At 38.8% G+C, this 17,956-nt stretch overlaps 1 protein-coding gene across 1 annotated transcript in view; it reads right to left on the reverse strand.

Moving 5' to 3' along the window:
• Positions 1-97: 97 nt before the first annotated feature.
• Positions 98-17,956, reverse strand: part of Rhag (Rh associated glycoprotein) — a 27,798-nt gene continuing 9,939 nt past the window's right edge. The window contains exons 2-10 of the mRNA XM_052192420.1: positions 14,114-14,297; positions 11,872-12,022; positions 8,480-8,627; positions 8,075-8,241; positions 6,247-6,384; positions 5,225-5,346; positions 3,988-4,058; positions 3,593-3,666; positions 98-962 (exon numbers count right to left, since the gene is read on the reverse strand). Of these exons, the coding sequence (XP_052048380.1) occupies positions 888-962; positions 3,593-3,666; positions 3,988-4,058; positions 5,225-5,346; positions 6,247-6,384; positions 8,075-8,241; positions 8,480-8,627; positions 11,872-12,022; positions 14,114-14,297 (1,130 nt within the window). The 3' untranslated portion in view covers positions 98-887. The remainder of the gene's footprint in view (positions 963-3,592; positions 3,667-3,987; positions 4,059-5,224; positions 5,347-6,246; positions 6,385-8,074; positions 8,242-8,479; positions 8,628-11,871; positions 12,023-14,113; positions 14,298-17,956) is intronic.

The raw sequence follows: 17,956 nt of genomic DNA on the forward strand, positions 1-17,956 counted from the left end.
TAATAATATATTTTTAATACACGTTAAGTATGAGCTGTGAGCGTATGTGCTTGTTAAATGGATTCAGTCATGTAAAGAAGAGATAAAGACAAATACCTTATTTTATAATAACATTTAATCATTTGAAAATTTATACAAATGGCTTTTAAACTCCTATTACAAATAACAACCATAAAAGGTATCAAGGATAAGAATATGCAAACAAATAACGGCGTAACATTACAATGACTGCTTAAGATTTAAAAAGAGGAAAACTACAACATTAATGTTGCTTTTTATTTACATAGATTTCTTTCATTTTTCTAGTTAGATTGTTTAATATGTCCTCTGACTTCAGCTTTATGCTCGTTGGAACTGAAGACATCATATGTATATCAGGATGCTAAAGGCTTGTGGCTAGAATGCATGGAATAGAACAAGCAATACCTAACTCGGGGAAAAAAAGGGACCCAGCTGCAGGGAGTGAGGAGTCATGAGGGTCTGCAGTGGGTAGGGATGTGCACTGGGTAAGGATGTGCACAAAGATACCACAATGTGAACTAATGTAAAAAGTGGACAATGCCTGATATGATCAAGAAGTATTGATTCCAATGATTCATCTCTTTTGCAGGATATCAAGAATACAATCCAACATTCATTATGAACCTCTCCATTTCCAAAGTCATTCTTAGGGTCTGGCATAGACTGCTTTCTGAACAATTTCCTGTCGACTGAGAAATCATTTGACCATCAAGGAATAATATCAAATCTAACGGCATTTTTTACACTGGCTATTTGGGGCTGAAATGTATCTATTGCCATGCCTATCTCTCTGTATACCACGTTTTTGTTTCTTTAAACTTGACTCTTCTTGGTAATTCCAAGGATGCTGAGTTTAGGAGTGGTATTTAGACTTCGTGTTCCACGTGGTTGTGATTCACATGTTGAAAGAAGCGATTATCAAGTTCTCTGAATTTGGGAACCTTGAAAAACAAAAGCAATAGTGTGACACTTAATGGCTCTGTTGCTGGACCTTGTCGTAAGTAAGTTAGTACTGAAGCAAAGGTGTTTGCTGTAATTATTATCTAAGAATAGAAACACCATGAATTCCAATTACTTGAGTTATAGGAAAATATAAAAACAAATCATTAGTCTTGTTAACTTTGACTGCATTCTCTACTTCCTGCACCCAGGTTTCCTACTAATCTGTTGAAGCTTCTATGCCATTCAAGGTGTGAAGATGCTTTGGGTGAAAGTGACCCTGGGGTCAACCATCTGAATAGGGGGTGGGGAGCTGGCAAGAAGCTTAAGTTTTTAGACACAGGACCTTTTCACATGTGCTCTCTAAAGTCCTTCAGCCTCACACAACACATCTGCTTTTTTTCCCCCCCACTTTTACCTTGAATACAAAACACCAAACTATTGGCTCATATTCTCTATGCACACCTTCTAAGAACTGGTATAAAAGAACGGAAAGATATATGTTGGTTAAATTCTGTCTTTGATCAGTTTCTGTTTCAGAGAGGAAATTTTTGTAATTTTTGTTTCTCATTTACTTATTTTAATTTATTTGTATGTGTGTGCCTGCATTGCATTTATGTGCACCATGTACATAGAGGTACCCATGAAGGACAGAAGAGGGTTTTAGATACCGGGGAAGTGGAGGTGGCTGGGAGCCAGGTGATTTGGATCCTGGAAACGAACCTGGGTCCTTTACAAGAGAAGTAAACTCCATTCACTGCTGAGCCATCTCCCCAGCCCTTAACTTTTGGTTTTCTCTGGCTAGATGAGCTACCTTATTTCTGTCTGTGACTAGGAAGTTTACACAGTTTTACCACATACATGCTACTCAAGTGTGGGACTTAAGCACAGCTTTCCTCAGTGGAGTTGAGACAAGTAAGCAGAACTCACTTCTTCTCAAGCAGCTACACACTGTAGTGCACAATACAAAAAGGTGTTAAAATTTCTGTTCATTCTAAGTTCTTTAAAGTTATTTTATAAGAATTCCTGGTGTGTGTTTTCCTGTAAGTAAGCTCTCATTTGGGGTCTTAATTAGCAGCTGCTAGGCTCAGTCTTACTGGATAGATATATCTTGATCAAAAAAATCTACCAATCTAACAGGCAACTGCTCTACTCTTAAAGCTAGCACTAGTTGTCTCATGCATTCCACAGATGCCTTGAGAAAACTTTGGAAAGATTACAGAGTGATCCCAATCCGGTCTATTACAGCCTTTTTTGTACCAGATATTTTGCTATCAAAAGACACAATCAATTCTAGATGACTTTGTGACTGTCTCCATGCTGGCCAGAGGGAGTGCATTTCCTCTGGTGCTGGCAGAAGGAACCCAAGCCTTAATGAGTGTGATTGTCGCTAGAAGACAAGGCTGTGATTGAACATCAAGGACGAGGTGGTTGTGCATGCTCCAGTCTTCCCTTCTCATGCTGTAAGTGTATGCTGCCCAGCTTCATCCAGGGAGTCAAGAGGCACCGCAGCATTGCCTCTCCTGATGTGGCGGATCACACCAGTACATGGCCTCTCTTGAGTGATCTTTCTTCTTTTGAGTAGTTGCAAACTGAGCTGGTAATATGAAAGCACCAGCAGACAGGAACAGCAACAGCAAAACAGCAGGGATGATAGAGTAGCAATGGCAAGCTGCACCAGGAGCTTAGTTTTTCTTTTTCTTTTTCTTTTTCTTTTTTTTTTTCTTTTTCTTTTTCTTTTTCTTTTTCTTTTTCTTTTTCTTTTTCTTTTTCTTTTTCTTTTTCTTTTTCTTTTCTTTTCTTTTCCTTTTCCTTTTCCTTTTCCTTTTCCTTTTTCTTTTTCTTCCTTCCTTCCTTCCTTCCTTCCTTCCTTCCTTCCTTCCTTCCTTCCTTCCTTCCTTCCTTCCTTCCTTCCTTCCTTCTTCCCTCCCTCCCTCCCTCTCTCTGTCTGTCTCTGTCTCTGTTTCTGTCTCTCTCTTTCTCATTCTTTCTGTGACTGGTTCTCAGCACCCATCTTCTAAGAGGCCTAATTTGTGCCTGGAATGTCTTCCCAAAGTGACTTTGATTCCTGAAAGATCCTCACATTCACCAGAAACAAAATGGCAGAAGATGGTGCTTTGGCTACTCTCATCCTAGTGGCAGCTGATTTGTTGCATGTCTTAAATGAAGAATCGGGTGGATAGTTTCAAAAGCAGCCAAGGTAGAAGAAGGTGGCCGACAGAGGAGAGGGATGGAGGGAGGGAGAGAGAGAAATAGAGGAGCCAGAAAGGCCTGGGAACATAAAGGCCTGGTCACCGTAAGCATCACAAGCACAATGACGTCTCCTAGGTCAAGGGTCTAGGCCAAGGATGGGAGCAATAGCACAGGCTGCTGACAAGGGTGGATGTTTCATTGCAATAGAGGTCCTACATTAGGACTAAAACTTTAGGGAGAACCCGTTGTCATTGTTTCTACCTAGCTGCTGTCCCCACAGACACCACCAAACAGGAAAGAAGAGACGGTGCTGGATACCAGCATTTAGAATGTCCTCCTTACCCACCCATTATTTTGATGTGGAAGAGCAAAAGGGTCCTTGGCTACCTGAATAGTGGCAGAACTGTCATCTACATCCTGTTTGAAGCCTGCACATTACCTTCCAAGAAACAGAATCATCATAGCAGTACTCATCAGGTGGCTGGTTCCAGACAGGTAACTTCAGAATTAGACCTGTGTGGGCAGAGGGAGAACAAAGCACATGAAGGGGGAGGCTTCTTCCTTACTAAGTGGTTAGAGCACTGTTATGAAAACACCTCTTTTAGCTGACATCATTAGTTAGCAGGAGCTTAGCACATTTAGGTTTACCAGTGAACTTGTATCTTCTGCTGAGTAACAAACACAGTAATAGGGAACTGGCAAGCGTTCATATTACTCCTATTGTTTTGAGATAATTTTAAAGTGGTCCAGAAGTCTCCGTCCTTTCATAGTCACCACCCAAGTGGCCATGGTTACAATCATATACCCAACTAAATGCTCCCTTTTGATGCAGACCTGTAAGCAAACCTCCAACAATCGCTGAGCCAATGGAAGATCCCAGGGCTGCTGCCTGCATTTCCATAGATCTAGATAATCAAGGTCAAAGAATTAGATATTTTTCTAAGAATGAATGGCAACAAACAAATCTTGTTTACTGAAGGTGTTTACCATCTTGAGGACAACGTATTCCTTTACCTACAAGCAAATGTGTGGTCACTTGTGCTTTTCTATTTTCTGTTTTTTTCTTTGTCATTTACTAGCCATAGTTAATAAAGAATTCATCAGAAGGAGTTATAGACTTTCAAAAGACTGATCCTTGATTTGATTCAAACAATAATTATCTACTGAATAGCAGTTCTTAAACCCCTCTTTTACATGGTAAGTAGAATAATATCTAAAACAACATAGCTGCCATTTTCTTACCACTCTACATAATCAATTTTAGTGAAATTAGGAGGCTCACTATTAACTTTATTAAAGCTAAAGTTCAGCATACATATTAGGGAGAAGGCAATGAACACACTGAAGAATATGTTGGTAATGCCAAAGACAATTATCTTAAAATAGTGGTTCTCAACTTTTGTAATGCTGCAGCCATTTAATATAGTTCCTCATGTTGGGGTGACCCCCAACCATAAAATTATTTTTGTTGCTACTTCATAACTGCAATTTGGCTGCTATTATTAATCTGTAGGATATCTGATATGCAACGTCTATGAAAGGTTCATTCAACTTCCAAAGGGGTCTACAGTTTGAGAAACGTTGCTTTGAAATAAAGATAATAAAATATTGGTCCAGGAGAAGGTTCAGTGTATAAGATAGACTACTACCAAGTCCTACTACCTGAGTTGTATACCTGGATCCACATGGAAGGAAAGAATCAACTTCTGCACATCAAGTGAGTAAGTGTAAACCTTTAAAAAGCCATTCTAATTTGGGGACAGAAGAATGTGATAAGCAGCCGTGGAATGTGTATGGCTACTAAATAAATGGTAGGTGAACTTTGAATGTGGTGGCATCACTAGCACGGTCCAGTAACTGAGTTGGTGAAAGATTAAACAAGTGAAGTCTATGAAAGGAGGCAACCTGAAAAGATTCATTTGTGGTTTGCTCTCCTTTCTGTCTCCTTGAGCCTAAAATGTTAACAATGACAACAATAGGAGCAACAGGGGCCCACCCTCATCACTATTTCCACAAACACAATTACAAATACAGGGACAGGGCCAAGACACACCCATTGGTTTGTACTCACGCAGTAGACTTCCCCCAGCTTACGGCCACAATGCTGGCAAGGCCTCCAAGCACTCCAGGTAAGCCGTGCAAGTTATGAACCCCACATGTATCTTGGATCATCAGTTTATTAGCTAATAGTGGCTAAGGTTGTAAAAGAGAGGAAGGTCATTATTTTGTAAGGTATATAGACAGAGCTCCATACTGGAGCAAACCACTGTGTATATGAATATAGTTATAAATTCATATCACACATATATAAGACACACCATGTGCTGCTACTCAATACAAATGGATGGTTAAAATGTTATAATAGCAAACTAAATTAGTGTCCCATAATGTCCACATTTACTCCTTTTTTTAAAATTTTGATTTTCTGATATAAATAGCAAAAAACTACTCATTAGCGTAACTGTCATATATGGTACACTAAAAAAAAAAAAAGAAAGAAAAAATCTATAATTCTTGTGTACATCAAGTTTCTTTTATCCTACACATCTGCTGTCTGCTACTTTGTATTCTCTCGCACCATCTCTTCATTTCTTTCTCTTCTCAGAAGAAGAAAAGATATTCAAGGCCTGATTTTCTTTTGAAATTGAAATGCATCAATACCAAACACTTTAAATACAATTGCTGATAATACGGGCTTTAATGTCTAGATTGGAAGGGAGTGACTTCTCATCTTCTATGAACATGCCATTTGCCTCATTAGAACACAAAGTTAACAAATAAACAAGAATAAAAGATTTTCTGGAACCTCTTTAAAGAAATGAACATAAGCTCTTAACATTGACTTCATGCTAAGTTACTGGTAACTAGTACCAGATTCTCTTCTCCTTCACAGAAGTCAGGAAAGAGTCATTGCATGGCTGCAATATGCATGGTATTTCTGAAAGAAAGATAACTGGCCTCCAGGGAAAGGCACCTAGGGTAGGGAATGCCATTTCTCTTTCCCACTCATCCCACTGGTTCACCCCACTGGTTGGAAGTGAGAAGACAGTGATGCAGATTTAAGGTTTGGTTCAATATACCTATCATACATACACTCAGGAACTTGTATCCAAGCACAGAGATGATCCCTGCAATGCTTCCAATGGTCATAGCAGCATATAGGGGGATTTCCATGTCTGCACATGTGCCCACAGCAACACCTCCTGCTAGAGTAGCATTCTGAATGTGTACCTGCATGGAGGGAAAACCATGAATGAGAAGAGGGCTAAGGCAAAGTCAGAAAGGCAGGAGAAAGGCAGAGTCAGTGAACTCTGGGTTAGTTGCTAGTTGACACACATGTACACACATATGTATACACACACAAACACATACACACATACACATACACACATACTTTTTTCTTTCCTTGAGACACATTATGGCTTAGAGAAAGAACCAATTTCAGCTCACCAGAATTCTCAGAAGCTACAGTCTGGCCTGTATCCCCAACGAGTTGGGTATCTGCCATTTTAAAAAAGAGTACCAGTTCAGTATGATTAAAAATAATGTCCAGCCAGGCGGTAGTGGTGCATGCCTATAATCCCAGCACTCTGGGAGGCAGAGGCAGGCGGATTTCTGAGTTCGAGGCAAGGCTGGTCTACAGAGTGAGTTCCAGGACAGCCAGGGCTATACAGAGAAACCCAGTCCCAATAAAACCAAATCCAAAAAAACAAAAAAGACAAAAACAAAAAAACAAAAAAAAATGTACTGACAGTTGACTCATATGACACAAATTGTAAAGAGTTGAAATATATGCTCTTAACCTTGCTTTATGGATGCTATATATGGGTTTCAGAGATGGGTCGGTATTTATGGACACTTTTTGCTTTACCAGAGGACCCTGGTTCAGTTCCCAGAGCCCGTGCAGTGGCTAACACCTGCTCTGTGATTCTAGTTACAGGAGATCCAATGTACTTTTCTGGCTCCATGGGCACTATATGCATGTAGTCCACTGATAAACTTCGTGGGAAAACATCTATAAACATAACAAAACTTTATATATATATATATATATATATATATATATATATATATATATATATATATATATAATACAACATCTATTTCCTAACTTAGATTGTAAAAGAGGAGAAGAGGAGTACTTGATCTGAAGTTTTGTCCTAAATAACCATTTCTCTAACTCACAGGCAAGAACTTTTTTAAAAAAGGATGTCATGTTACTTTTTGGCACACAGAAGTTGCAAAAATTGCTGCAGAGAATTCCTATATGCCTACATTCTTCCAGCATCAACATCTTACATAAACATAGAAAAATAAAACCATCAATCTCATTAAAACTCTTATTTGTATTTAAATAGTACCCAATTTGTCATTTTCCTTTCCTAGAGCCATATTTGGGATTATTATTTCTGTTTGTTTTTTCCTTTAAAAATCATGCATATATACAATAAAATATAATCACAACTACCTCCTATTTTCTTCTTCCAAATTCCTCTGTATTATATGTACTATAACATGCTCCCTTCTAATGTCACATTTTTGAGACCCCACTAAGTCCAGCTGGTGCTGCTCAGACATGCAAGGGTGTGGGACCATTCACAGGAGGAAGGAAACTTGACCAGTTACTGCACAGAATCATTGTTACTGTGAGAATGCTTGCAGGCAGGAAAATAGAGCTGACATCCACCATCTTACTTCCTAGTTCTAGTCTTTGGCAACTCAAGAATTAACAGGAAATTTCTATGGAGTTAAGAGCACATAGTTTTAATATGTAAAAAAGAAAAGATCCATTCTGTCTGACTTTAACTTACCGGCATACCTTACAAAACTGTGAATGAATAAATATTATTTTCAAAACGTTCTCCAAAATGCAACTGTTAACATTAAAGGAAGTTTCAATTGGTTGAATCTTGACACTTACCATATCCAGCCTGCCTCGGCGCTCAACAAGGCTGGACAAGGCATAGGCTGTGATCACACAGGCAGCCAGGGACAGGTATGTGTTGACAATAGCCCTATACTGATTAATTCCAGGATCAGCAATGGCTGAATTAAAGCTGGGCCAAAATATCCACAGAAAAAGTGTTCCTGTAAATCATAAATGCTGTTTGTTATTATAGGGAAGACCATTTTAAAGGGTTGTTTGCCCTGGAAATTGATGTCTGTCCTTTTAGAAGGCTTGGTAACCAAAAAGTCAGGCAGAACAGGGACTACTGACGCATCATAAAACAAAGTGATCTCCAAAAGAGGCCTTCTGAGCATCTTTACACACATGCTCAAGTGTAGGTATCACCAAATAGACAGGGATCAGGTTCATTTTACTCACCAATCATGGCAAACAAGTCAGAGTGGTACACAGATTCTTCATTTGGGTGTTCATGTCTGAGGCCAGGCCGATATAAGACACCTGCAACAGCTAAGCCAAAGTAAGCTCCAAAGGCATGGATTGTCATTGATGCCCCAGTGTCAGAAGCCTGCAGGGACAAAATGCATTTGCAGAAATGGAGGTGAAGCTGGCTCTCAATATAGCCAAAGGGACAATGAAAGAATTGTTTGGAAGAGATGTTAATAAAAAGATAAAACAAGGCAGTAAAATGAAAAAAAGTACTACAAATTTTTGAGACATGCAACTGTGAGGTATTTCTTATGATGTGACTATCCCAAAATTACTAAATGTTCTTGAAATTCAGAATGTATAAATCTGGACTATATTGTCCACCTAATAGAGCTGTGTTGGTTTTTAGATGAGAGTATATTTCTTAAGAGCTAGGCTTTTACTGAACACCTAAACCTCACTAGGCTATTTCAGGTTGGAGAAATGCTCTGGGAATGATCAAGTATTGCACTTGACATGAACAAAAATTATTCATGTTTATTTGGTTTTGCAGCTAAAGTGCATTTAGCTATACCTCAAGTACTTGAACCTTAAATAAATATATCTCAAAAACTTGAACCTTAAATAATTATAACTCAAAGACTTGAACCTTAAAAAGTCCAGCTTTCATAAATAGTTCCACATTATTTTACATAACCCATGAAGATATGTTAAGTTCAAATACTGATTTGAAGAGAATTTTCTTCTCGTTTTAGGATCTGGTATAGATTTAATCAAGCATTCTCCATTTTGTGTTTCCAGAGAGAAAATCCAGAATGTTGAGCCAGGAGCAATTCTGTATGCAAACTAAGGTAGGTAAATGAAAATATCACAGATTTATTTACAATCTTCAGAGTGATGAAGTAGAAGAAACTCCTGGTTTGTCCCATCTTTGACTGGACCATGATCCAGTGCCCTTGAAGATAAATGCCACTGAATTGAGTTCAGGTACCAGTCTAACACATACACATTCTCAACTTTAAGCTTTTCTTATTGTTTCAGCAGAGAGATAGGCGACCATTAATTATATTTGGATTTTACAAATGCCATATAAGTCTGTGTCACTCTATAAATGCTCACCACTTTATAGCAAAAGAGCCCCTCCCATGTCCTCCTCAGAATTCATCAAATTAGTCTTCGCTTAAGCAGCAAATTGAGCTTATAGGTAGGGCTTTGGTTGGTCTCATCTTCTTACAATGGTAGTGCCACCAGTTTCTGGTGCTCCAACTACTCTCAAGCACTGCAGCTCAAGTTCCTCCATTAGTCCACCACTACCAATGAACCTCTGTACTTGAGATTTCTTTGGCATTAAGTGCATGTCTCCTTCTTAATGACTGTTGAAACTCCATTGATGGATTTCTGTATATTGAACCAACCCTGCATCCCTGGGATGAAGCCTCCTTGATCATGGTGGATGATTGTTTTTATGTGTTCTTGGATTCGGTTGGCAAGAATTTTATTGAGTATTTTTGCATCGATGTTCATAAGGGAAATTGGTCTGAAGTTCTCTTTCTTTGTTGGATCTTTGTGTGGTTTTGGTATCAGCGTAATGGTGGCTTTGTAGAAGGAGTTGGGTAGTGTTCCTTCTGTTTCAATTTTGTGGAATAGTTTGAAGAGTATTGGTGTTAGGTCTTCTTTGAAGGTCTGATAGAATTCTGCACTGAAACCATCTGGTCCTGTGCTTTTTGTGGTTGGGAGACTTTCTATGATCCCTTCTATTTTGTTAGGGGTTATGGGACTATATAGATGATCTATTTGGTCCTGATTTAATTTTGGTATTTGGTATCTGTCTAGGAAATTGTCCATTTCCTCCAGATTCTCCAGTTGTGTTGAGTATAGGCTTTTGTAGTAGGATCTGATGATTTTTTGAATTTCCTCAGTTTCTGTTGTTATATTCCCCCTTTTCATTTCTAATTTTGTTAATTTGGATACTTTCTCTGTGCCCTTTGGTCAGTCTGGCTAAGAGTTTATCTATCTTGTTGATTTTCTCAAAGAACCAGCTCCTGGATTTGTTGATTCTTTGTATGCTTCTCTTTGTTTCCAATTGATTGATTTCAGAAACTCCATTGTACTATCTGCATTATCACTTTCCCAGAGAACTCGATCCTTGCTTTTCAATCTGCATTCAACAGTCTTTCTGGAAAACCCACTTCACACTATGTTTCAATGTCTTTGTGTTGGTATGCATGCTACAGCTCAGATATGTGATAGGGATATCCAAAGGTTCATGTGTTTGAAGCTGGTTCCTCAGTGCAGCAGTGTTCAGAGATGTGGTTTTGGGAACATGGTTATATCATGAGGGATTTGATACCTTCAATAGATGTATTGACTGCAGCTTCCATAATTGAGTGGATGGCTAGTACTGAATGAAGACTGTAGGAAGTATGTCATTAGAAGAATAATTTTGTTCCCATCCCCTTTGATTCCTGTCTGCCAGGAGGAGAGCTGCTTCACTCTAATGCATGCCACCTGTGGGCCTGGAAACAACAGAGCCAAAGGCCTATTGGTTAAATAAAAGCTCTAAGAACATGAGTCAAAATATATCTTTCCTCCCTTATCTTCTCAGATAATTTGTCATAAGTAGAAATTAAACTTAGTGAGGGTATAGAAGGCATTGTAAAGATAGAAACCTTAACCAATTTTGTTTGTGAGCAAATCACCAATACTTGAAAGAGAGTTAAAGTATTAGGTCTTTGATGGGGAGGGAGGAACTGGGAAATGGGAAAGCATTCAGAATGTAAACAAAGAATATAGAAAATAAGAAAATTAAAAAATTAAAAAAAATAAAAGTGTCTGAGGGTGAAAATGGAAAAAATATTAGGTCTTGAATCAACTGTTCAATATAAGTATAAAAAAGTGAAAAATGTACATCTCAGTGGTGAAAAATACCTTATGTGTTATTTTCAAGGGAATCAGTGACATTTCATAGGAAAAATTGAGCCTTTATATGGGACTTTATATGGGACTATTTACACAGTTGTTTAAACATAAGTGGGAATTAATTATTAATAGGCAACATGATATAATCAAATGTGCAACAGAGTTTGAAAAATGTGTCTTACATCCAGACTGAGACTCAGGTCTCATTTAGCATTTGTGACCATTTTACTGTGGACAAAAGAGTAGTAAAAACTGTACTTACCTTCCACGGTTTTGTAAAGGCAAGATAAAATAATATGCAACTCTCTTTGCCCTATTTTGTAATAAACACTACTTAGAGTGTAGCTATTTCTTACTATTTGGTCTGGTGACATTCTTGCCCTTATGAAGAATGGGCACCCGTGGCTAGTGGTCTGCAGAACTGATAATCAGAGCATAATAAGTATATAGTTTCTCATCCTTACCTCAAATATTTCAGTAACAAGATATTCATTGCTAGCAAACGCAGCAATTTCTAGAATTGTCATGATCAACATTTGGCTGGGGCTTGTTTTCCCCAGGACAGCACCGAAGGAAATTAGAACTGTGGCTGTACTGAAGTCTGCATTTATCATACTGTGGGTGAAAGAAAGAATGGATTAAATAAAGAGCAAATAGCACACTAAAATAGCCCAGTAAGTTATAGCTTTGAACTAGGGACTGACCCCACTCAGGAGGCTTTGCTTTATGATTTAATTATGCCCTGATTTAGGAGTTAAGATTTTAATAAATGAAATTGAAGATGAGGGCACATGTATTCACATTCAAACAGTGACAGGCAGGTAGATCAATGGAATAGGATTGAAGACCCAGAAATAAATCCATACACCTATAGTCACTTGGATCTTTGACAAAGGAGCTAAAACCATCCAGTGGAAAAAAGACAGTATTTTCAACAAATGGTGCTGGCTCAACTGGTGGTTAGCATGTAGAAGAATGCAAATTTATCCATTTTTATCTTCTTGTACAAAGCTCAAGTCCAAGTGGATCAAGCACCTCCATATAAAACCAGATACACTAAAACTAACAGAAAAGAAAGTGGGGGAAGAGCCTTGAGCACATGGGCACAGGGGAAAATTTCCTGAACAGACGACCAATAGTTGATGCTCTAAGATCAAGAATTGACAAATGGAAAATAAAAAAGAATTGACAAATGGGACCTGGTAAAATTACAAAGCTTCTGTAAGGCAAAGGACACTGTCCATAGGACAAAGTGGCAACCAACAAATTGGGAGAAGATCTTTACCAATCCTACATCCAATAGAGGGCTAATATCCAATATATGTAATGAACTCAAGAAGTTAGACTCCAGAGAAACAAATAACCCAATTAAAATGGGGTACATAGTTAAACAAAGAATTCTCAACTGAGGAATACCAGATAGTTGAGAAGAATCTAAAGAAATGTTTAACATCTTTAGTCATAAGGGAAATGAAAATCAAAACAACCCTGAGATTCTACCTCACACCAGTCAGAATGGTTAAACCAAAAACTCAGGGGATAGCAGATGCTGGAGAGGATGTGGAGAAAGAGGAACACTCCTCCATTGGTGGTGGGATTGCAAGCTAACACAACCACTCTGGAAATCAATTTGGTGGTACTTCAGAAAACTGGACTTAGTATTACCTGAGGACCCAGCTATACCACTCCTGGGCATATACCGAGAAGATGCTTCAATATGCAATAAGGGCACATGCTCCACTATGTTCATAGCAGCCTTATTTCTAATAGCCCAAAGCTGGTAAGAACCCAGATGTCCTTCAATAGAGGAATGGATATAAAAAATGTGGTACATTTCCACATAATGGAGTACTACTTAGGTGTTAAAAACAACAAATTCATGAAATTCTTAGCTAAATGGATGGAACTAGGAAATATCATCCTGAGTGGGTGACCAAGTCACAAAAGAACACACATGGTATGCACTCACTGATAAGAGAATATTAGCCCAGAAGCTTGAAATGCCCAAGATACAATTCACAGACCACATGAAGCTCAAGAAGTAAGACCAAAGTGCCTTTTTCTTAGAAGGGGGAACAAAATACCCATGGGAGGAGTTATAGATACTGAAGAAAAAGTCATCCAGAGATTTCCCCATCTGGAGATCCATCCCATATTACAGCTACCAAACCCAGACATTATTGTGGATGACAACAAGTGCTTGCTGACAGAAGTCTGATATAACTGTCTCCTGAGAGGTTCTGCCAGTGCCTGACAAATATAGAGGTGGATGCTGTCAGCCAACCATTGGACTGAGCACAGGGTCCCCAATGGAGGAGCTAAAGAAAGGACTCAAGGAGCTGAAGGGGCTTGCAGCCTTATAGGAGGAACAACAATATGAACCAACCAGTACCCCCAGAGCTCTCAGGAATTAAATCACCAACCAAAGAGTACACATGGAGGGACCCATGGCTCCAGCCTATATGTTGCAGAGGATGGCCTGGTCAGGCATCAATGAGAGGACAGGCCCTTGGTCCAGTGAGGCTCGATGCCCCAGTGTTGGGGAATGCCAGGACAGGGAAGTGGGAGTGGGTGAATTGGTGAGCAGGGGAGGGTATGGGATAGGTGATTTTTGGAGGGGTTACAAGGAAAGCAGATAACATTTGAAATGTAAATAAAGAAAACATCAAAAACAAACAAACAAGCAAACACACAAACCCCACTCACTTGTAGATCCCAAAGTGAAATTTCTGTCCGAGGTTGTGAATAAGGCCCTGCACAATTGTACCCCATTGGAGGCCCAGAGCAGCAAGAAAGAGGTTAAAACCTACACCACTGAAACCATATTTCTTCAGGAAGGTCATGAGGAAGCCAAACCCAACAAATATCATGACATGCACATCTTGGAATACTGAAAAAGAGAAGAGGAAGAAAATGTTGTATAACAAGAAGCCCAAAAGTCGTGTTATAATATTTAGTACATGCTTTCACCGTGGCATAAAACTGCAAGGGGAGATCGTTAACTGTCATGAAAACTTGGTACAAGCTTGGGTCATCTGAGAAGAGTAACCTGGATTGAGACAATGTCTCCATCAGATTGTCTGTAGGGCATTTTCTTGATTAATTGGTGATGTGTGTGTGTGTGTGTGTGTGTGTGTGTGTGTGTGTGTGTGTGAGGGGGGGGGATCAGTTTACTGTGTGTGGTACCATCTCTGGGTAGGCAGTCCCGGATGGTATAAAAAAGAAGGTTGAACAAACCACAGGAAGTAAGCCAGTTAGTAGGGATCCTCTGATGGCCTTCAGTTTCCTCCCCATAAGGTTCTGCTGTAAGTTTCTCAGTGATGACCTTAGAAATGAAATTAACCCTTTTCTGAAGGGCCTGGGGCACTTTCATCCTTTGCTCCCCTGAACTTAGATTGATAGCTCTACATATAAGAGACAAAACAATAAGAGTCTGATGAATAAATAGTATCCATTTTTCAAATGTATACACAGTATTAATTTTGGAAATTGTAGCCAAATAAGAAAATAACTTAGTAGCATTTTTTTTTAAGTCACCCTGAAGCCCTAAATGAACATATAGGTCATTTACCCTTGAGAAACAAATATGACTTATCTGGAGCCCTCAGCTTAGCTGTTCCAATTCTATTAATGTGGCTGTGCGATTTAACGTCTGGGAACTCCAGTGTTTCACCTGCAAGCCTAGCAGAACTTACTTTATAGGCTTATTTCCAGTGGGATGTACTTGTGGCTAGACTCATACAGTTGAAATCAGTCATGATCAGACATAAGATAGCCAACACCCAGACTTTGCTGTTAAGATGCTAACAGCTGGAAAGCATAACATTTGCATGGACAATATAAAATAACATTTTAGCAATGAAATTAACAACTACATAGTATTTTTGCAGATACCGTTTTTGAGTTTTTTTTTCCCTGTTCTGCTTCTGGTTCTATATTATTATGGTTTCCAATTTTGTGTTTTTGTGGGCTTTGTCTCTGTGTGTGTTTCTTGTGGGGAATTTTTATTTATCTATATATTGATTAATTAATTAGTTGTTTGCCTGTTAGTCTGTTTTCCAAAGAGAGAGGGAGGTGGAGTTGCATAAAAGGGGAGGTGGGGAGATTCTGTAAGGGGTTGGGGAAGAGGAAGGTGTGATCACCATATGCTATATTACTGCTTTTTTTTTCCACTTAAAAGAAGAAAGAAATTGGCTAGGCTGAAGAGATGGCTCAGAGTTTAAGAGCATGGTCTACTCTTCCAGGCTTCTTGACTTTAATTCCCAGCAACCACATGGTGGCTCACAGCACATCCTGGGATCTGATGTCACCTTCTGTCATGTAGGTGTAAATATAGATAGTGCACTCACATGCATACATAATATATACATACATACAAATAGATAGATAGATAAATAGATAGATAGATCTTAAAAGGGGGCTAGAGAGATGGGTCAGCAGTTAAGAATACTTGCTGCTCTTCCAGAGGTGCTGAGCTCAATTCCCAGCAACCACATGGTTCACATCGTCACATCTCAGTAATGGGATCCAATGACCTCTTCTGGTGCGTCTGAAGACAGCTACAAGTGTACTCATATACATTAAATAAATAAATGATTTTTTTTAAAAAAGAAGAAATGTTATTGATAATGTGTAGAATATTGACAATTTATGGTTCAATTTTATATGTAGGAAAATAGATTCAGCTGAGATAAAATCAGAAGCATGCAAAAGCAGAGAGAGGAACTGAAATATGTAAGTGGTCAGTGGACATTAAACATTTCAGCCAAGATTTAGACAGAAATGGTCTCAGAGAAGAAGTGCCTAAATATCATGTCTCTGAGAGGCCGACCTTAGAGGCCAAACTCTACACAAATGATGGAGTCGGCATTTGTCTGAATCAAGTTTGAATTTTCCGAATCCTTTGTTATTTGAACAAGGTTAAGAGTGTCGATATACCCAAAGCAGAACACTTATTTTAGGCAGGCAGAGACTCCTCACTAGCCTGTAGCTTCCCTTTCCCTCCATTCTAAATCGAGCACAGAGACTGAGAGTGGATCTCTACTCATACTTACTTTGGTTGAAGTTGCTAAGTACTGTTCAGATTCACCTCTTAGAAAGGCTTCTATCTCCCCTTTCCCCTGGCTCCCCCCATGGTAGCACTACGTTTCACGGTTTGTAGTTACTCTGGAAAAGGCTCTTTTCTGTTTAAAGTCAGCTCTGTCTCAGAACAGAGTTCACCAAAGACTCAATTTAGAAGGACATTGGTTTTCTTCTTGGGAGGGAGAGGAAGCCCTGACGCTGGATGGGCCATAGTTTAGAGCCTCCTGTGGGATTAGTTAAGGTTCCTTTCTTCCCAGACATGTCTCCCATTGTCTATGGAACAGACCTCATCCTGTCCTCTCAGAAATCCCAGAACCTGGACGATACTGCGAAATAGCTGCCAACTAGTATCAAACTGTTATATATTTGAAATACAGTTGACTAAGTGAGTGCATCATTTTAAAATTCTCTTACCACCATATAACACTTTCGTGTTTATATTTGATAGTAGATTCCACTGGAGCACAAGTCAAACAAACAAACAAGCAAACAACAAGAAATTTGCATGCTTCTTCCTAAGCATGGCTTTGCCAAATCTTTATGGAATTACATTACCTCCTCTTTTAAGGATGGTTTGGATTAGATACTGTTCAAATGGTCATATAGCTCTGTACTTTGTTTTATTTATTTTATTTTGATGTGTCAGTAAAGCCCGAAAGCCGAGTAAGATACCTTGTTCATGTTTGTAATTATAATGGTAGAAAAGATCTGATTTATTTACTTTGCCGTTTTGTTACTAAACGTTTTCCCCTCCGTAGCTGTGCATATGAACAAAATGTATTTATGTCATATCAGAACCCTGCCCTTCTTCATGCATTTTTTCTTCCCCCTACTTTTGAAATAGTTCATTGTGTCCCATGGGTATATGGCGCCATCTACTGGAACACGGGCAACTTACTGTGGGTCATAAACCTGAAGAAAACTGACTCTTCTTCCCCTATGGACCCCAGAGGGTTGATAGCTATTCAGCTGGAGGTGGGAGATCCAGGGTCCCTCCCTCTCTTTGCTGTAGTGTGTTGACTGGCTTGATCCTATGTGGCCAGTGCAGGAAGCCACAGTTGCTGTGAGTTCAAAACTGAAAATGTCATTTATTTGGCAGCAAACTTCTCTCACCTCTCTCTTACAGTCTTTCCAGCCCCTCTTATGTGATGCTCTTTCAGTCTCAGGAAGTATGGCATGCAATTCAGAAGTTCCATTTGGACACTTTAGCATTGTTTATTTTATTTTACTTTTTTTATTAATTATTTTATGCTTTTACATTTCAAATGATATCCTCCTTCCCCATTACAATTATTTTAATTCAGTATTCAAAGTTTTTTGCTCCCAAAATCTTTTATGTTTTTTCTTAGAGTTTTTTCTTAGAGTTTTCTTAAGAGTTTTTCTTAGAGTTCTTTTGCTTCCTTCTGTAATCTACTAGCTTTAAGGTATTAAGTACCTAACTCATTAAATTATTTTATCCAATTTTTG

This window comes from Apodemus sylvaticus, chromosome 9, assembly GCF_947179515.1.
Source record: "Apodemus sylvaticus chromosome 9, mApoSyl1.1, whole genome shotgun sequence".
NCBI classification, from domain to species: domain Eukaryota; kingdom Metazoa; phylum Chordata; class Mammalia; order Rodentia; family Muridae; genus Apodemus; species Apodemus sylvaticus.